This window comes from Rhamphochromis longiceps, linkage group LG20, assembly GCF_057381845.1.
Source record: "Rhamphochromis longiceps isolate RC_006_pf linkage group LG20, R_longiceps_female_GT1.1, whole genome shotgun sequence".
In the NCBI taxonomy this organism is placed as follows: domain Eukaryota; kingdom Metazoa; phylum Chordata; class Actinopteri; order Cichliformes; family Cichlidae; genus Rhamphochromis; species Rhamphochromis longiceps.
The window spans coordinates 22085670-22107447 of record NC_140576.1 but is presented as its reverse complement, the minus strand read 5'-3'; the positions used below and the strand labels follow the sequence as shown (position 1 = coordinate 22107447).

General features: G+C 42.7%; 1 protein-coding gene across 1 annotated transcript; it reads left to right on the top strand.

Annotated features, from left to right (window-relative positions):
* Positions 1–232: 232 nt before the first annotated feature.
* LOC146645285 (proteolipid protein 2-like) lies at positions 233–21725 on the top strand. The gene is made up of 5 exons (XM_085394016.1): positions 233–547; positions 16992–17147; positions 17241–17339; positions 18315–18411; positions 18513–21725. Exons 1-5 carry the CDS (start codon positions 452–454, stop codon positions 18524–18526), a joined length of 462 nt encoding a protein of 153 aa, XP_085250142.1. The 5' UTR covers positions 233–451; the 3' UTR covers positions 18527–21725.
* Positions 21726–21778: the final 53 nt, after the last annotated feature.

Here is a 21778-nt window from a genome sequence, read left to right as displayed (position 1 = left end):
CAATCCAGTTGTTTATTTGCAGTTAAATAATCCCCGGCAGCGTCACGGTATAAAGCAAATGTAAACAACCTAAAATGACATAACAAAACATTAAAATAACTTCAGGTAATTACAGAGAAACAGCTCCCCTTAAGGAAAGCAGTAGCGAGCCAAAGCCCGGCAGTGAACTCCTACGCCGGTTCCTTGTTCCTCTCTCATGTTTCCGCAGAGCTTCTGTGGTCGTGCTGTCTGGAAGCCAATCAGCGCATTTCATCAAGGTGATTCATCCGCCTGAGGGGAAATAGCGACTTGCCAGTTTAAGCAAGAGTAACGGTAAACCGCACCAGGGCAGCACTCTCTAAACTTTCCTCCACTAAAGAAAGAAAGAAGAACATTTGTTTAATCTGCTCGTAGTTAGGGGTCGAACACACGCAGCACACTGTCTGTTTAGTGAACTTTGATAAAGTACAGAATGGCTGATACAAGTGCGTCCGGCTCTCCCAGCTGCGCGGAGAGGCTGAAAAGCTACGTGAATACCCAGAAAGGGTTCATCCTGGCAGCAGAAATAGTAAGTTTGTTTTCACTGTGATATTTGTGTGCCGCTCTGCTGTGATGATCCACGTTTAACGACTCACAGATATGGCTTTAATATGCTGCGTGTAAAGCTCACTTGTAACTAATCAATAATTTATAGATGGTTACGTGGATTTATGTTCTGTATCTATTGATTTTTTAATCACTAATGTGTCATTTTCCCTTTGCTCGGTTTTCTTCTGTTTTGTTATTCACATTTCTCACTCTAGTCTGTCCATATATATCAGAGCGGAAACGAAGCGCCCTACAGGACATGTGCGACTTAGCATATGCTACTTCCGGTGCGAAACTCCTGTAGGGCGCTTCGTTTCCGGTGTGATATTCGTTCCTTGCTGAGGCTTTTCCAAAACAAGTCGACCAAATGGATGAATCAAGGGGCGATTTAGATTTCTCGATTTGTCTCGGGCATTTACGGAATATATATGTAGATGCTGTTCATTGACCTGTCGATATTTTTCCCTGCGCCTCAGAGCAAAACAGAGAAAGGATTCAAATTCTATGTTTCTCAGTATTTGCAAACAGCGGCCCCCCCTACTGCACTTTAGAGTCACACTGCTAGCGATCGATGCAGCGATTCAGTACTGTACTGGCACGGAGTAGATCGTCGGCAGCCGATCAGGACAATGTGATGTAAAAAAAAAAATGCAAACTTGCACTAAAAAATTTGCGAAACAGCAAGGTGAAAGGTGAACCGCGTTATAGCGAGGGACCACTGTAATTTTGAAAGTAAGTCACACAATAGAAACCCTTACTAGCAATCATTCATTTTTTTTGTGTGGCTTTTTCCCACGGTTTGTTGACATGCTGTGTAGGTGTGTACTTGACTAGCTGATATCAACATAACGGGAAACATCTGGCTTTGACTATTATATACCTGTAGTTTGAATGCTGAACATTTGCCTGTTTAAACCATAAGAACTGTTACTATACAGAGATGTGCTTCTGAATGTGGACGATGTGTCTTCTGATTTTGTAATGCAGTTCTGCTTGTGTTGAGTGATGTAAACTATGGAACGCCAGGACTGCCATAATGAATTAATTAAATACACCATTAAATAATTAATTAAATGTGGCAATAATTAATTAAAATTGGAATTAATTAATTAAAAAAAATAGTTATGACACATGTAATTAATTAATTATTGACACATTTAATTAATTAATTATTGACACATTTAATTAATTATTTATGTATTTCACATTTTAATTAATTATTGACACATTTAATTAATTATTGACACATTTAATTAATTATTTAATGATATATTTATTTATTTCATTTTGGCAGTCCTGGCGCCTGGCTCTCATCATGAAATAATTTCAGCCTCACCCATCAAACTCAGGGGGCGGGGTTAACGCTGCCCATGCAGCTTCTCTAACATTTGATTGGTTGCCGTGCAAAGTAAGTCAAAACAGGTCGATCCTAGATAATCGATTGCTTGTGTAGACTTGGGGCAGCCAGGTATCCCAGAATGCAGATCAAATCACAGGCAGCAATGGTGGTGGTGTAGTTTTAAAATACCCCGTTTTTCTGTCACCAGCTACACTTTTAACAGTGTTTTAGCGGCGAATGTCGCGCCGTATGTCTGGTCAGGTTGTCAACATAGAACATGTTTGCAAAAGTGCTCAGATGTTTTTAGAGATTTCACTACCTCTGCTAACAATTAGCATGCAGAGTGCACCGAGGGGGTTACGTTAACCGGTTTGTTTACATATTCCACTCTCCGTGTTCCACATGTTGCATTCGCAGATTCTCATTTTCACCGAACGATCGTCTCTTTCCGCCTGGTCTTGTGTCTCTGTGCTTCTGTAACATAAAGAACGAGCTGACATTTTTCTCACGAAACCAGCGATCAGCTCAACAGACCCTCAGTTTACCTGCATGCATCCTCCTCCTCATCTGTCAGCTGTTTAACACCTGCTGCTAATTCAAGAAACACGCCTACGTTACCTGGTGATAGTCACAGTTTAACTGGGCAGCCGGTGCTCGATATAAAGCAATGTCAGCGCATTTTTATGCACAAGATAAGTAAATATAGTGTTTTCCCCGAGCGCAGAGCTGCTGGAGCTTGTTTCCTTACAGAGCACTTTATAGGCGAACAGCTTTATCAGCGGCTGATGTCCAATCACCGGCACACAGCTTAGCAGAGTTTTAGCTCTCAGTGGTTAAACGCTGGACTTCATTCACTCAGGTTCTGTCTGTCGGGTCACGTTTACTTCGCTGTTTTATTTACAACTGAGCAAATCGGTTTGGCTGAAGTTAAAGTTACGTTTCATAACTGCATAGTTTCACAGACGTTTAATGGTTCACTGGCACATGTGTTAGACTGAACTATCATCTAAATATCATCTGTTTTTTAATAGTTATTCAACTGTATTCTAAGCACCAGCTGTCTGTTAGAATGTGATTTTTTTTCTCTCTCTGTTGGCAGACGTATAAAAATGCGCAGGAAAATCTGACGTGCATGGTTTGCCATGCACGTCAGATTTTCCTGCGCATTTTTACCGACGATATTTAGGGAGGAATAAACACACATCAAACATAAATGAACCATTTGCCTGTCTCCATAATTGAGAGCATTTTCTCTTCTTATGTCAACACTCTCTCTCTCATTTTTTTTTTTTTTGCTTTTTCGGTCATGTTATGTTTACCTGTCAAAGGCTTGTTACAAACTATGAAACACATCGTGCAGACTTCTGGATGTTAGAAGAAAACTAATACTGCTCATGAAGGAGACTAAAGGCAGGAAGGTGTCCTTTAAAACTAAACATGTTAATAGGACCTCCCTATTTATATCATAGTTTATGATATAGCACGTGTATTTCAGTAATAGCCTGCTGATTTCAGTGTAGTGGTGAACAGTCGCACAGCTCACGTAGGCGTTATCTGTGATACTCCTTAACTATAATTTATCCAAGTTAACTTCAGTTAACCATTCAGACAGTTCTTTTGCAATGACAAACATAAACACCCATGCTGCCGGTAGGTTTCCTCAGTGCCAGCTGTTAACATTATAGCTGCTTATGCAGTAACCATGGTAACCACGGACTCTGAGCGGCTGGATCGACGGAGGTCAGACAACAATTTTACATGTATGATCTTAAAACAGGACACAGCCACTATACGTGCTGGCCTCATATCAAATGTGAAGGCAGACTGAATCTATGTTTGACGTTTGTTTATATCTAATCTTCCTTTTCAAACATTTAAACAGCAGCGAGTCTGCAGCTGAGGGAATACAAACTCAAATTGTCGGAACAGGTTTGCTCGTTTCTTGGATTCATTTGGTGATTTATTAAATGTATAACTGTTATTCTAATCTGCTGCCGAGTCTCTTACACTTTTCTTTATGCTGTATATTTTCACGTCATTGGAATAGTTGGAAGTTAGATAGTCAGCTGGGAAACTTTGTGTTAACTCATGGAGCTGAGGATATCGTGGATATCGTGGATATGCTGACCTCGCTGCGTGGTGTACAGAGCGAGGTCAGCATGATTATTCACAATAAAAATATTAGCCGAACATCATGAAGTCTGTATGTGTTTCATAGTGTCGAACAACCTTTGTACAGTTAAAGCCAGCAGTTACTACATGACGGAAACACCAACGTTATCTCTTTTATGCGTTTATACACAGGTCACGCTGATTACTGAACAAAAACCCAAAGATCAGATGTTAAACAGATTTATTTGCTCTCTCGCCTCCTTAAACATGTTTTTAATGTTAGTTATAATTCAGAATTGGCGACTGAAACACGTAGGACACATAAGAACATCAGGAAATAAAACACCGATAAATATAACCTCAGTAAAAGAAGTCAGCGGGGGTTACTACAGCTGTGTACCGGGGCCTGCGCTTTGTCGGTGGGATTGCTTGCGAAGCGAGCGGGTCTATCCCACGCTTTGCCGTGAGACTGGGCAGACATCTCCGAAATCATCGAAGCACTTTTGCAAAGAGGCTGTATCTTGACAAACCGACCAGACACATGAAGATTAAACCACTACATTCTCGGCTAAAAAAATATTAAAACGGTATTTGGTGACACACAAACAGGGTTTTTCAAAGCTCAGTTCTGTTAGCTTCCACATGCCGGTTGTTGTGTGCTAGAAACAATGGCCACCAGGCCAAAGCAATGGTTTTGACTCGATCAGCGTTAGCCCCGCCCCCTGAGTTTGATGGGTGAGGCTGACAGATAAAATTATTTCATGATGAGAGCCAGGCGCCAGGACTGCCAAAATGAAATAAATAAATATATCATTAAATAATTAATTAAATGTGTCAATAATTAATTAAATGTGTCAATAATTAATTAAATGTGTCAATAATTAATTAAAATGTGAAATACATAAATAATTAATTAAATGTGTCAATAATTAATTAATTAAATGTGTCAATAATTAATTAAAATGTGAAATACATAAATAATTAATTAAATGTGTCAATAATTAATTAATTACATGTGTCATAACTATTTATTTAATTAATTAATTAATTCCAATTTTAATTAATTATTGCCACATTTAATTAATTATTTAATGGTGTATTTAATTAATTCATTATGGCAGTCCTGGCGTTCCACAGTAAACAACTGATCTAAATGCTTTAAACGTCAAAATTGATCATTAGATTTTTTTTTTTTATGACACAACAGTGGTGAGTTTTCCCACCTTCTGCTCTTTGTAACTTAACGCGATCTTTCCGTGTTTTGGACATGATTTTGGAGTATATCTTCACATTAGCGATTCACCGCAAAGTAAAGCCACCGGAAATGTACAACCATACATCCAGTCTCAAACCAGGAAGTTAGCATTTTCTCGTGCACAGAGTCTGTCACTACCCGATCCGTACCGGAAACCCGATCGGTACCCCGCATGCGCAAATCTTATGTCACTTCCTCTCTTTGCCAACATTGCGACATTCAATATATTTGAATGATACGGTTAGCGCCCAATTAGCTCCTAGCATTTCTCAACAGCTCTGCCTCCTTTTCGACTACCGGGACATTTAAACTATGGATAATCCGTATACAAATGTTTTTCTCCTCAACAGAGAGCGTTCCCTGATTGAACAACAGCGCCGTAAAATAAGAACAATGGTGCCTAATTACAGAGTTAATAATACAGACTTTGTAATATGTCATGTGAAGATTCATCAGCCAGATGAAGTGTTTACTGACAATTGACAGTGATAGCGGACATCATCATCACTATTCCAATCAATCCTCTCCACACAGACAAGCATAAACACACTCGACTATCACTAAATCAAATTTAACACGTTTTGTAATGATGCTAATTCAGTTTTCAATAGGCTTCATTCGCTCGGTCAGCAGGTGGCAGTATCCTCGTACACTGAGGAATAAACTGCCATTAAACGAACAGAAGAAGAAGAAAACATCTGCACATGCGCGGTACGGATCGGGCAGACCCGATTTGTACGGTCCAACTTTGCATATGCGCAGTAAGGATCGGGGAGTTCTAATCCGTAACTATCTTTTTATTTTTTGTTTTTGTCTATATTATATTGAAAGATTTCATTATTGGAAACATTTTAAGAGATTCTTATTATTCTTAACATCTTAACAGATACTCTGACCTGTAACTATCGTAAAACACTTCGACCGGAAGTAGACACCTTCGCGCATGCGGGGTACCGATCAGGTTTCCGGTACGGATTGGGTAGTGACAGAGTCCATTACGAAAGTCAAGGGGTTGTCACATGATTCGTAAGGCATTGTGGGCATTGTAGGCTCAGCCAATCAGAGCCAGCGGATTTCGTTACACAGGCATTTTGCTGTAACACGGGCAGAAATATTGCTGTTCAGCGCCTTCGTAACTTAAATTTTTCGTTAAATGGGATATTCGTAAGTCGGGGTTCCACTGTATGTGCTTTATCAGAGGTTAAGGGATTCCACCTGTCACTGCTGCTCCACTGTTCTTGCTTTTGGCATCAAGGAGCTAAGATGCTGATTATTAAAGGTCACATAGGTTAACTCAGCCCACTCTCTCATGTGCTCACTTATAGGCTGGATATTGTCTGTAGCCAGAGTAGCAAAATGCAACGTATATCACATTATTGGTAGTATAAAGGCTCATAAAAGGATTTTCCATCCCACATTATAGGTTTGCACATCTGGCTCTGGTTAACAGGACTGCATGCACCCTGCAAAGGCAGGAATAGAAGTATAAATGCAAACAACCTACAGCTCCTAAACATAAACTGTCGTAGTGGCAAATTAAAATGACTTCCTGTCTGGGAATACTGTTGTACTTTACTGTCCTTGACCACTATAGAGATTGACAGAACACGTGACTTTCAGGCATTGCATTGTGGGTACAAGTGGCAACAAATTCAAAACACTGCATCAAGCGCTAGCATTTCCAGCACCGGTAATCATTAATTCTGCGGTTTTAATCCCTACTTGAATTTTATTTGCCTCAAAAACAGCAGAACACGGCAGGTCTGTACGAAGACAGACTTAACGAAAAGGCAAAAAGTAAAAAAAGTACAAGGAAAAAATCAAAGGAGTGAAAGGGTTAGACCCATACGAGCATACAGAGTGGAGTAAGGACATTAGCGTGCTGCCCAGCTTTCATCACGCACATATTTATTATTATATGGTCCTAAGTGTGAGTGCATACACTCACAAAATGTTTAGTAACTTCAGATCCCTGCAACAAGCCCAGGTCCAGTTTACTTTGGTGATTTGGACTATTCCATTTGACAGCTGTTGTTACATTTTTTTCCCTTTGCGTTGGCCTGTACAGGAAATAATCTATTTGTCATTTCAGGTTGTAGTATTACACAACATTTTTACATCTAATAGAAATAAAATAAGTGTTTTGTAATCCATTCAATTTGTTTTTATTTATAACTGGCATTATTGTTTCATTCTATTATAGAATCTTACAAGAAAGAAGCAAAATTGTATTCCATCATGCTTTATTAGCTGCTTCAACAATGCAAAAAAACAAACAAAAAAAACCCACGCACTACAAAACAACATACTGGAAAACAGTTATTCACCATTTGGGCACATATATGCGTGACTTTTCGTGGCTGTTTTGATATCGCTTTCTCTCTTAACCAATAAAATCGCACTGTGGTAGCAGCTTTAAACTCGGTATGACCCAGGTTGATAGAGGGTGCCCAGTCTGGATCGTATTCCTGCATTTTGTAGGCTGGTTTTCCTACAAAACACAACGAACATTAGCCCACAAAGCCACAGTGAACAAAGCAGCAAAGCGCATCGAATTCAATTCAAATCAATATAAGACTTATTTGTAACCTACATCAACAATTATGTTATGATAAACGTAATAACTACAACAGAAGACTGGGTGGAAATGCTTGGAGCAGACTAACTTGTGAACTGGAGTGTTCTGGAAAGTTATATTTGGTCTTCGAATGGCTGCAATCCAGGCCATTCGTCGGCTCTTTGTTATTTCAGAAACATGGCTTGAACAATTTCTCTTCCACGACGTAATCCAATAAAAAAACGATCTCTTTACCCGTCGCCTTCCCGTGGCTGTCATGCGACTGGTTTTACCCCGGAAATGACGTCACATCTTCAATCTCTATTTTCACATGAACGCCTTTGTTTGCATTTCACAGCGGTGTGATCTCTTAACACATGAGTCACTTTAAGTTTAAATACTTTGCATAAGTTCTGTATTGTCAGTGGATCAGTATCTAAGTACATTTACTTAAGTACTGTACTTGATGTCATTGCACCTCCACTGCTTTTCTTCTATATGTTGCAATTTACAAACTAAGATTTTTGTTATAGATCTAGTCAGCTGGTGAAATATAACGCAATGTATGAGAATGCAAAACAATCAGCACCACTTGGAGACTCATAATAAATTCCATATGCATAGTAGCCACAAACGATTATTTTGATAGTCGACTAGTCACCGATTATTTTTGCGATTAGTCGACTAATCAGATCATGCATCCATTGGACGTAAAACGTACAGCTTATTGCACTAGCATGCGTCTGCTCTTATATAACTATCACAGCTTTAAGTGTTTAAGGTATGTGCTAACTAAAAATAAAGACAAGATGATAGTTTATTAAATTTTAATGGAATTTGCAGATTGTTTCGGTGAAGTTTAATAAACTCATTGCTATCTAAAATATAACAGGACACTGGAGTATATTCTCAAGCATCTCACACTTCTGATAATCAGTTGTCTGCTTGACGTTTATTCAGCGGTGTAAAAACTATAACTTTAATCTCAGCCAAACCGATTTACTCAGGAACAAATAAAATACTAAAAAAATCCAAACAATAACATTTTTAAGTTATCTAAGTGACTCCTATATCATGTTTAACCTGAGTAGCAAAAGACAGCGGTGGGTTTGAAAACGATTTGCCGGGAGTCCGGTGTTCTCACGGGCTCTAGTGAGCCTTGCTCCCGGCTAGCTATCGAGCTAGTGGGTAACAGACGTCTCCGAAAACGTCGGAGCACTTTTGAAAATATGTGGTGTCTTGATAAACTGAGCAGATATTTGAGGTTTACACAGATACATTCTCGCCTGAAAATATGTTAAATGTTTATTTTGTGACCCAGAAAGAGTAATAAGAGTAATATTAAAACTAACTAGCTGCCGCCATTATTGGAAACTGAGCTGGGCTGCGCTATGAATTCTGGGACAGAGCTACCTCTTCTTCGGGGTTTAACGGCAGCTGGCATCCTTGTACATGGAGTGCGGCCATCTTCTGTTTCAGTCTGTTATTACAGGGGGTGGCTGTAGCTCAAGTGGCAGAGCAGGTCAGCCACTAATCAGAAGGTTGGTGGTTCGATCCCAGGCTGCATCCTGGCTGCATGCCAAATATCCTTGGGCAAGATACTAACCCCATGTTTGCCTACTGGTGGTGGTCAGAGGGCCCGGTCCGGCAGCCTCGCCTCTGTCAGTGCGCCCCAGGGCAGCTGTGGCTACAATGTAGCTTGCTATCGCCAGTGTGTGAATGTGTGTGTGAATGGGTGAATGACTGAATGTAGTGTAAAGCGCTTTGGGGTCCTATGGACTATACAAATGCAGGCCATTTACCATTTTACACTCTTAAATATTACTACTTATTCCTGCGTCTTTTGTGATCTTACAAAGCTTCAAATGACGCGTCGACTATTAAATCAGTCGTCGACGATTTTGATAGTCGACATAATCGTGACTATTCGACTAATCGTGGCAGCCCTAATGCATAGTAATAAGACAACAGTACGGTAGGGCTGCCACAAACGATTATTTTGATAGTCGACTAGTCACCGATTATTTTTGCGATTAGTCGACTAATCAGATCATCATCCATTGGACGTAAAACTACAGCTTATTGCACCAGCAGCATCTGCTCTTACATAACTATCATTAGCTTACAGCTTTAAGTGTTTAAGGTCTGTGCTAACTAAAAATAAAGACAAGATGATAGTTTATTAAATTTTAATGAAATTTGCAGATTGTTTCGGTGAAGTTTAATAAACTCCTTGCTATCTAAAATATAACAGGACACTGGAGTATATTCTGGAGCATCTCACACTTCTGATAATCAGTTGTCTGCTTGACGTTTATTCAGCTGTGTAAAAACTATAACTTTAATCTCAGACAAACTGATTTACTCAGGAACAAATAAAATACAAAAAAAAAAAATCCAAACAATAACATTTTAAGTTATCTAAGTGAAATCATATATATTTAACCTGAGTAGCGAAAGACGGCGGTGGGTTTGAAAACGATTTGCGGGGAGTCCGGTGTTCTCACGGCGCTAGTGAGCCTAGCCCCCGGCTCGCTAACGAGCTAGTGGGTAACAGATGTCTCCGAAAACGTCGGAGCGCTTTTGAAAATATGTGGTGTCCTGATAAACTGAGCAGATATTTGAGGTTTACACAGCTACATTCTCGCCTGAAAATATGTTAAACGTTTATTTTGTGACCCAGAAAGAATAATAAGAGTAACATTAAAACTAACTAGCTGCCGCCATTGTTGGAAACTGCGCTGGGCCGCGCTATGAATTCTGGGACACAGCTGCTCCTTCTTCTTCTTCTTCTTCTTCTTCTTCTTCTTCGGGGTTTAGCGGTAGCTGACATCCTTGTACATGCAATGCTGCCATCTTCTGTTTCAGTCCGTTATTACACTCTTAAATCCTGCCACTTATTCCTGCGTCTTTTGTGATCTTACAAAGCTTCAAACGACGCGTCGACTATTACCGTAAATGTCGGGCTATAAGCCGCTACTTTTTGCACAAGCTTTGAACCCTGCGGCTTTTAGTCAGGTGCGGCTTTTCTGTGGATTGTCCGTGATTTTTGTCATATCGTAAGACGATTTGTTTTGTGTGTTCCGCTGTTGTACGGCACTACGTTGCCTGGCGGAAGGATCGGGGTTCAAGAGTGGTATGTTAGTCACATGTCCGTCCGCCAGGCAACGTAGTGCCGTACGAAGTAGCGCGAAAAACAAACTTCAAAGTAGCGCTACGCATTCAGCGGGAGGCGTGGATGATGAGCGGCGATAAACTTGCAAGTTATGCCCAAAAAGCAAGTTATGCCCAACTCCACCGGTGGATTCTGACAGCGTGGAAAAGTGTGAAAACATCCACGATCACCAACGGATTTTGAAGGGCTGGACTGCTGCATGATGGAGAGGAGGACACCGCCACGGCCCTTCTGAGGGTGTTCGACTCTGACACTGACAATGAGGATTTCTTTGGTTTTGAAAGTGACAACGAAGGAGAGAAGAAGAGTGGATGACGAAGCCATCATGAGCCTGTTTGTATCCGACACTGGAGAAGAGGACTTTGGTGGTTTTAGTGCGTAGGAAGAAGAGAAAGATGGTGGTGAATGACTGACTTTTCTTCTTGTTAAAGCTGTGTCACTGCACCTGAGCCTAAAAGGTAGTCCGAATCTATTTTTCTGGTGTGCTGTAGGTTATTGTTATGTACTACATGTGCAAATATGTACCCATAACTTGTTTTTCAAAATATTAATAAAAGTGATGTCTCCAAACAGCCATCTCTTTCCTGACAATTCCCTTTGTGCATATTCTCTTACATATGATAAGTCAACATTGAAACACCTGCGGCTTTTGGTCAGGTGCGGCTAATGTATGTACAAAACAGGATTTTCCCCTGATTTTAGCTTGTGCGGCTAATATTTAGGTGCGCTTTGTAGTCCGGGAAATACGGTAAATCAGTCGTCGATGATTTTGATAGTCGACGTAATCGTGACTAGTCGACAAATCGTGGCAGCCCTACAGTACGGATTGAGTAATATGATTACAGAAGCTTTGGAATATAGGACTTTTACTTGTAGTTGATTTATGTTTCCTTCAGGCAGAGAATGAATACCTTTTTAAAATGTTTGTCAGCTTCACATTAAGCTCTTGAGTCGAAGTTTTACCACATCACCCTACATGACTCGAGGGAAATGACTTGTGTTAAAACAACCAAACATGTACAAATTGCCAGATATTTGTCTATTGTCTTGTGTAGTCTGGAAGATAAGTGGATCTACTTGAGGCGACTTTTGTTGTGATTTGGCGCTATATAAATAAAATTGAATTGAATTGGATGACAGGGTGGGTGCAGTTTTCTCTGTGGTGGGGTTGGGTGGGCTGTCCCGGGCTCTGTGGGGCCGGGTGGCGCTGCTGAACTGGGCCCCGGTCCGGATGGGCCTAGACATTGAGGGCTATCAGGAGGGGCTATGTGCTTACCTGCTGCTCTCTGACAGGTAGCTCCATGCCCTCCTGAGTTTTAAATGCACCTTAGTGCACACATGCATCAACACTACATATGAGCGGGCGGAGGGAGGTTTGGAGTCTTCACACACCCCCGTTCTCTGTTGCCTGTTGGGGTGGGGGGACTGGGAGGAGTATCTGTGTGTGCCCTCTAGCAGATCATTACTTGAGGAACCTGTTTAAATACAAGCACGCTCATGCTCACAGGTGTACACACGGGTGCTCACACACACAAACTACACCCTTTTTGGCTCCTACCTCAAAGCACACTGTGCGCTGTCGATCTTACGTGCTGCACAATAATATTCAGTATTTAGTATTTACTGTAAACAGAATAATGATGGCATACACTCAGAAAAATAAAGGTGCCAACTGGATTGGCAATTTAGATTGGCTTTTAGATTTCTGCTGTATGTTTGATTATTATTTAGGGCTGTGCGATATGACCAAAATCTCATATCCCAATATAAGAATTCTATCGTCCGATAACTATATAAATCACAAAAATGTAACATTTTCTGCAAATTCTGTGAATCTCGGGCAGCTCGTCTTGCGGGAAGTGTTTCCAGCTGCGCGTCATGTTGCTGGAGTCGAGTGTTTTAACCGATGCATGAAACTATACATTTTTAGACATAAGTTGTAAAGGCTGCCGTTTTCTTTGAGTATTTATTACACAGCGTGCTGCGGGGAAAAGCCTGTTCTAACGTTTGAGTCTAAGGTTTATTTTTTTAGCACCTGTCGGCTCTTTTTTAATTCTCATCCGTAAACAATCTGCTCTTTCACGTGATTGTTTATTTTGAAAAGTCTCAACAGGATCTTGAGCTTTATTGTGAAAGGTTTATGTGGAACATAAACAAGCGGACACGCAATGCTGTTACCGTCGTTGTTGCTAACCACAACACATAAAAACAGGCGCCTGTCCGTCCGTAGTGGTTATATTAAATATGAGAAAGAGAGAACTTTAATAAATCAATATAGCCACTACAGTGACCATCAAAACGATGAAAAAATATTGTCGTAAACAGTTTATTTTGCGACACCACGAAACAAACGATAGCGTAAAATGAAACGATAGACGTTTTTATATCATCATCCGATATATATCGTTATGTCGAACAGCCCTATTAATAATGTATTTTATGTATTTCTTTTATATTACTATGAAGCACTTTGTGGTTTTTATCCTGTGAAAAGTGCTATATAAATAAATTGATTCATAAGACCCTTATGAAAAGGACACCGAGGGAACAGTTTACCCTGCCCGGGATAGGGTCACCGGGGCCCTGCCCTGGAGCCAGGCCCGGGGAGGGTGCCCGAGGGCGAGCGTCTGGTGGCCGGGCCTTAGTCCATGGGGCCTGGCCGGGCACAGCCCGAAGAGGAGACATGGGCCCATCCTCCCGCAGGCCCACCACCCGCAGGAGGCGCCATAGGGGTCGGGTGCATTGTGTGTCGGGTGGCGGCCAGGAGCGGAGGCCCTGGCGGACTGACCCCCGGCTGCCAAGACTGGCAATAGGGACATGGAATGTCACCTCTCTGGTGGGGAAGGAGCCTGAGTTAGTGCGTGAGGTTGAGAGGTACCGGCTAGATATAGTCGGGCTCACCTCTACACATGGCTTGGGCTCTGGAACCAGTCTCCTGGAGAGGGGCTGGACTCTGTCTCAGTCTGGAGTTGCCCCTGGTGAGAGGCGGCGGGCTGGGGTGGGTATCCTAATATCCCCTCGGCTTGCTGCCGGTACGTTGGGGTTTTTCCCGGTGGACGAGAGGGTTTGTTCCCTGCGCCTTAGGGTCGGGGAACGGGTCCTGACTGTCATCTGCGCTTATGCGCCGAGTGGCAGTTCAGAGTACCCAGCCTTCTTAGAGTCCCTGGGGGGGGGGGGGGGGGGGTGCTGGAGGGTGCTCCACCTGGAGACTCTGTTGTCCTGCTGGGAGACTTCAATGCTCACGTGGGTAACGACAGCGAGACCTGGAAGGGGCGTGATTGGGAGGAACGGCCTCCCTGATCTGAACCCGAGCGGTGCTCTGTTATTGGACTTCTGTGCTAACCACAGCTTGGCCATAACGAACACCCTGTTCGAACATAAGAGTGTCCATAAGTGCACGTGGCACCAGGACGCTCTAGGCCGTAGGTCGATGATCGATTTTGTAATCGTATCAGCAGACCTGCGACCATATGTTCTGGACACTCGGGTAAAGAGAGGGGCTGAGCTGTCAACTGATCACCACCTGGTGGTGAGTTGGATCAGGTGGCGGGGGAGGACGCTGGACAGACCTGGTGCACCTAAACGCGTAGTGAGGGTGTGCTGGGAACGTCTAGCAGAGGCCCCAGTCCGCGAGATCTTCAACGCACACCTCCGGCAGAGCTTCAACAGCATTCCGAGGGAGACTGGAGACATTGAGTCCGAATGGACCATGTTCAGCGTCTCCATTGCCGAAGCTGCTGCATTGAGCTGCGGCCGCAAGGTGGTGGGTGCCTGCCGTGGTGGTAATCCCCGAACCAAATGGTGGACACCAGAGGTGAAGGGAGCCACCAGGCTGAAGAAGGAGTCCTATCGGGCTTGGTTAGCCTGTGGGACTCCGGAGGCGGCCGACAGGTATCGACAGGCCAAGCGGAATGCGGCTCGGGCAGTGGCTGAAACAAAAACTCGGGTGTGGGAGGAGTTCGGCGAGGCCATGGAAAAAGACTTTCGGACTGCCTCGAAGAGATTCTGGCAAACCGTCAGACGTCTCAGGAGGGGAAAGCGGTGCTCTACCTGCACTGTGTATAGTGCTGGCGGAGCGCTGCTGACGTCGACTGAGAAAATTGTCAGGCGGTGGAAGGAATACTTCAAGGACCTCCTTAATCCCACTGACACGTCTTCCGAGGAGGAAGCAGAGTCTGGGGATGAGGGGAATGACCCGCCAATTTCCGGGGGCGAGGTCACTGAGGCAGTTAAACAACTCCTTGGTGGCAGAGCCCCTGGTGTTGATGAGGTCCGCCCCGAGTTCCTGAAGGCTCTGGACGTTGTAGGGCTGTCCTGGTTGACACGCCTCTGCAATGTTGCGTGGAGATCAGGGGCAGTACCTGTGGACTGGCAGACCGGGGTGGTGGTCCCCATCTTTAAGAAAGGGGACCGGAGGGTGTGTTCCAATTACAGGGGGATCACACTCCTCAGCCTCCCTGGGAAAGTCTATGCCAGGGTGCTGGAAAGGAGAGTTCGTCCGTTAGTCGAACCTCGGATACAGGAGGAACAATGCGGTTTTCGTCCTGGTCGCGGAACACTGGACCAGCTCTTTATCCTCTCCAGGATACTTGAGGGGGCATGGGAGTTTGCCCAACCAGTCTACATGTGTTTTGTGGACTTGGAGAAGGCATTCGACCGTGTCCCTCGGGGTGTCCTGTGGGAGGTGTTGCGGGAATATGGGGTGTCTGGCCCATTGCTACGGGCCATTCGATCCCTATACAACCGTTGCAAGAGCTTGGTTCGCATTGCCGGCAATAAGTCGGACTCGTTCCCGGTGGGTGATGGGCTTCGCCAGGGCTGCCCTTTGTCTCCGGTTCTGTTCATAATTTTTATGGACAGGATTTCTAGGCGCAGCCAAGTGGCGGAGGGCTTTCGCTTTGGTGGCCTCAGAATCTCATCTCTGATTTTTGCAGATGATGTGGTTCTGTTGGCTTCATCGGGTGAAGGCCTCCAGCTCGCACTGGAACGGTTCGCAGCCAAGTGTGAAGCAGCGGGAATGAGGATCAGCACCTCCAAATCTGAGGCCATGGTTCTCAGCCGGAAAAGGGTGGAGTGCCCACTCCGGGTCGGGGATGAGTTCCTGCCCCAAGTGGAGGAGTTCAAGTATCTCGGGGTCTTGTTCGCGAGTGATGGGAGAAGGGAGCCGGAGATCGACAGACGGATTGGGGCTGCAGCTGCAGTAATGCGGACGTTGCACCGGTCCGTCGTGGTGAAGAGGGAGCTGAGTGTAAAAGCGAAGCTCTCAATTTACCGGTCGATCTACGTCCCTACCCTCACCTATGGCCACGAGCTGTGGGTAGTGACCGAAAGAACGAGATCGCGGATACAAGCGGCAGAAATGAGCTTCCTCCGAAGGGTGGCTGGCCTCTCCCTTAGAGATAGGGTGAGAAGTTCGGCCATCCGGGAGGGGCTCAGAGTAGAGCAGCTGCTGCTCCACATCGAAAGGAGCCAGCTGAGGTGGTTCGGGCATCTGACAAGGATGCCCCCTGGGCGCCTCCTGGGTGAGGTGTTCCAGGCATGTCCCACCAGGAGGAGGCCCCGGGGCAGACCCAGGACACGCTGGAGAGATTATATCTCTCGGCTGGCCTGGGAACGCCTTGGTATTCCCCCGGACAAGCTGGAGGAGGTGGCTGGGGAGAGGGAGGTCTGGGCCTCTTTGCTTAGGCTGCTGCCCCCGCGACCCGACCCCGGACAAAGCGGATGACGATGGATGGATGGATGGATGGATGGATGATTTTATTCATTTACTGTCCAGCTGGACGTGACAGCTCTATAGACAGATTATTTTCTGTTGCTGTGTGACGCTACAAAAATGTGCAGTCCTATCTCAGAGAAATTGCAGCTGATTTTTATACCTGGAAATTCTAACAGGGTAGAGGAATTTACGCAGTGTGGGTGTTAGTTTCCTGTGAAATTTACACTGATATCAAGTCTTATCTCCTCTTTTCTCTCATCTCTATCTTAGCTTGTCAGTTTTATCGTCATCATCTGCTATGCTTCTTCCTGGTGTGGAGGCTACACTACGGTGCCCATATGTGAGATGACCTTCTCCATGATCTTCTTCGGCGTCTTCATGATGGACCTGGACAAGCAGTTCTTAGGGATCAACTGGGTCTGGAGTGTGAGTCCGCACACACATAACTACATGCACACACTCTGACACATTTCTGTGCTAAATTGCATAATGCTTCATCTTTTGCTTCCCTTTGTGCAGGATCTGTTCCGTGCTGCAGTTGGTGCCGCCTTCTACATCATCACCTCTCTGGTCAATCTCATTGGAGGATCTAGGGATGGAGCTTGTATGGCAGGCGCGGTTAGTTAAGCCAGAATGACTCAGCCTGAGTTCTTAGCTGCATACTGAATCCGCTCATATTTATTTCTCTGTTTATCTTGACAACTGATGGCTGTTACCACTGACTAATTTCGGTGCTGCCAGTTATACATGTGAAAACTGAATGCCTGGTGTTTTTGTCACTTTTTTGTGTTCAATATGAAACACTCAGACTTTCTGAAAAAGCAGGCACTCAACATTGAGTAATGTTCATACTGCAATACTTCCTTCCTTTTTGACTACAACTGTAGACTGTGACTTATCACCTTACTTTAGCTCATTCAAAAATTTCTAAGACAAAAAAACCCCAGATATAACACTGAATCCATGTGTCATTTAGTTTGAATGTTAGTTTATTGTTGCCAAAAACAGGACACGGTGATGACCGGAAATCAGTTTCAGACTGATTTCCCAGCCGGGACCAGGGACCCTGAATTTGATAAACCTTTAAAAAGATGGGAGTTAATGTAGTTTTTTGACATATACTACTGGATGTACTGACAACTGTCACTGTATTACTTTGGTCATGAGGTCTGACTGAACATACTGCTGCTCTCACTGAAAACACTCAGTGCAGATTCACAAATCCTCAGATGAACAATGAGCAATTTTGACAAGTCCCTTTGAGTGAGAGAAGTTGATCATGCTCCTAATGACAGATTTTCTGTATGTTAAAGATAAATTTCACATCTCATTTCCCCACCACAACCATCCTCGTGGTATGCTATGTCTACACGTAGTCTTTTGTATTAATCACGTGTTTAGTCCCAAACATGTGCTTTGCAGCTGTATATCAGGCACAAGTCTGTCCCCACATTGGCTTCTTCATGAACCAAAGTGTCTAATAGTGTGAAGAGCACAAAGTCTTCTGGCACTTAACTTTAACAAAATACTGATAATTTATTTAGATTGTATTTGTGTTAGTTGTGATTCTGATTGTCAGTTCTTGCTTCTTAGGTGTTAGGGTTGTTCGCTGGGCTGATATTTGCATACGACACCTACACAATCTTCCTCCAAATCCAAAGTAACAGACAGCACTCAGCAGCTCCAACTGGTGAGAAAAACAGTTTTTGTTAATGCATTCAAAACGCGTTCTTGGTTTTATTTGATATGTGCAATTTTCTCTAATATCTTGACTGTTTTTGTTTTTAACAGATGGCAGAGTTTAAATGTTCTCACACAGAAATACTTCTGTCAAGAACACAGAAGAACCAAAAGCAGTCATTTGGGCAAAGGTTAACAGAGGAGCGGGTCAGAGAGGAGGATGGACAGTAAAATGAGCAAGTCACAGTTTAATAAATGCTGCTGCATGGCCTGAACAGATGAAATGTATCTTAAAGAATGAAGCCAGAAAAGAAGATGACATAGCCTTAATAAGGGGTGCTGGCATCTGTCTGTATGTCTACTCCATGAGGGATTCCCCTCTCAAACTTTTATTCCAACCAGAGTAAAACGGGAAAGATTATGAAAGAGCGACCTAGCACTCACAGAATCCTCAACCGATGCTTCTGAGATAATTCCATAACAGCAAAGACGCTGGTAAAGTGTAACCTCCCGGGGGATAAAAAGCTTTTTAAAGCATTATTTTGGGGGCAGCAAACTCATAAAGCACTCTTTTTTTTCCAGGTGTCCCCTTAATCACTGAAATAAGAGTTCATTTTCATAATCCTTTAAAATATCTCCCCATATAAGTGCCCAATGGTCTTATCAAGATGCCAAATGGCCAGACTTGCTTCTAGGAGGACTTTGGATGACGTCATCATGCAAATTGTCTAATACACCTGTCTACTGTTAATGGACTGCTGTAGTAAATAGTAACTGTGTTATTTGGGCTTCAGAAGCAACTGACACAGAGGTGGTGCTTTTTGAATCGTTTAATATTATAAATGTCTTCTTGGGGGACTTTTTTTGTACTTTCTCAGCTGGTTACACCTTTGCTTTTCTGTTATTTAACCCTCTGAAGGCAGGCGTTGCAGATTTGCAACAAGTAAAAGCTAACAACCTGATTAACCCACATACATATTTTATGAGGATTTTTTACTGAGAAGTACCACTGCAGGTATTCTTTTGTGCATTAGCAACAAAAACTTAATTTGAGCCTGAGAGGGTTAATAGTGTTCTGTGTGTTTTACAGTGCCTTAAAAGTCTCATTCAGAGTAACCAGTTCCCTCACCTTCTTCCGTTTCATCTTTTGTTTCTAAGTACTAAAACATTTGCTGATTAATAAAAATGAAATCAATCTTTGGCCGTTTTCCTTCGAGAGTTTTGGAATTTAGGACCCATAGACAGCCCATTAACTAAACAACCACACTTTTATTATTTAAAATTACATCATGCCTACAGCTCTTGGATTCTTGCTCCGGTTATGCATTTTTCTTACATTTATAACACATTTTTAAGGTGGTACAATATTTTTCTGTAGACATTTTATACTGCTCAGTAGCACAGTCCATTTTTTGAACATGCTATGTTAACATTAGGATATGTACTGCGAGTGTTTCCTCAACCCCTTTGGTGTTTTTGCTTTTTTTAAAATTTCATTTTAATATGCTTTACAAAAGTCTGTAATTTAAAAGTTCAAAGGGAAACAAAAGCCATTTTACCACAAAGAAGATCAGTTTTCTGGCTTGCTCTGTACACTCATGTGTCCTGCTAAATTATCTTAAAGTGCTTCATTTACAAGTGTATACAGTCATGGTAAAAAGTACACTATCTGTTCAAAGGTATTGCATATCAGGACACCTGGTCCTTGTCAGGTCTATAAAAATTGGGTAAATACAGCACGAGATAAACAAAAAGATGACGTGATATATACAGAAGCAATCCTGAGAAAAACTAAATACGCTCCCATGATTCAGTCATGGAATGACCTTTACTAGCAATAACTTGACGTAATCATTTTCACGAGATAAACAAAAAGACAACCTGAAATTATTCGAGAGCTAAATTTTTAAAGGATAAAATACAGTTTCAAAGCAAAGGAATTCAATGTCAAAATATAAAATTCAATTTAGTGATGATCATTTTCAAACCAATAAATTGAATTTCAAATTAGACTAATTCAAATTCAGTTTTTAAAAGCATTTATTCAAGTTACAATTCAGAATTCAGCAGAAATTAGGTTTTATTTTCGGAAGTATAGGTAAAAGGAAAAGACAGCGGCCGACAGCGCTGTAAAAAAAACCGTAGACTTGTGCGCAACAAGCAAGCGAATAATGAAGAGAACAGATTTTTAGACGGGGAACTTTTCTTGAAGAGAGAGAGAGATGTCCATGAAGTGTGATTTTATCGTGGTGGAGGCAAAACAGCAAAAGTCAGAGGTATTTCATGACGATGTCAAATTCAAATTTGACAAATAAAATTTGAATTTGACGATGTTTATGTGAAGCGTAGTTTGGATCTTCTTTTGCTGCTGGTTCAGTCATATTGTTTGTCTAGCGCAAAAAAGACGTAAACACAAAGCAGGGACCCGCCGAAACATCAGAATCAGCGAGCTGTCGGCTTTGAGCCCCGTCAGGTGAGAAAGGCCACTTTGTGCAGAATCCGTGTTCCTGCTCTCATTTACTGTTTTAGCTGTTTGGTGGTTGTTGAAATTGTGTGCGGTTTAACCTGAGATTCTGGCATTTCCGGCAAAATTAATTTATATAAAAAAAATCGATTCAGGATTTTAATTGATATCACGTTATCCAAGCTAGAATCGATTTAAATCAATAACCAAAACACGCCCCTACTACTAACCACAAAACAAGTTTTCCCATTTCTCATAATACCATCTGCATCAAGACTCCACACAAGGCTGAAAATGTTTTGCACACCCGTTTTCTACATTGGGTTTATTTCTGATCAAATACCCTGCACTCCTCACGCCTCGTGCTCGTCGTCGCTCCATGCCATTTGCCACCCCAATAGAAAAAAACCTGGAAACGCCCCTGTTCACGTGCAAGCTGGCATGTCGCACTTTTTTTTTCTTTTTTTGCTCTGCGTGTGCTCAAAGTCACAAATTATGCATATGTCAGCGAATATGATGCAAGGAAAACAATGAAAAGAACAAAGTTGGACTGAAGCTCTAGTCTTTTGTTTAGCTTCCTGTCAGCCTTCTTGTTTTCACTTATTAAGGGAGACGGGGAAAGTATGTAATAAAGCAACATATTTGTAAGTAAACTTGTAACTTGCATGGTTTCTTTGCTCTCTAGTAACCCATTCTCTTCGTCCTACATATAGTTTTTAGGGATTTTAGCGCTCTGTGCAAATAATAAAGCACAAGCACCAGCATAACAATCATAACAATTATTTGCAGTTAAATAATCCCCGGTAGCGCCACGGTATAAAGCAAATGTAAACAACCTAAAATGACATAACAAAACATTAAAATAACTTCGGGTAATTGCAGAGAAACAGCTCCCCTTGAGGAAAGCGGTAGC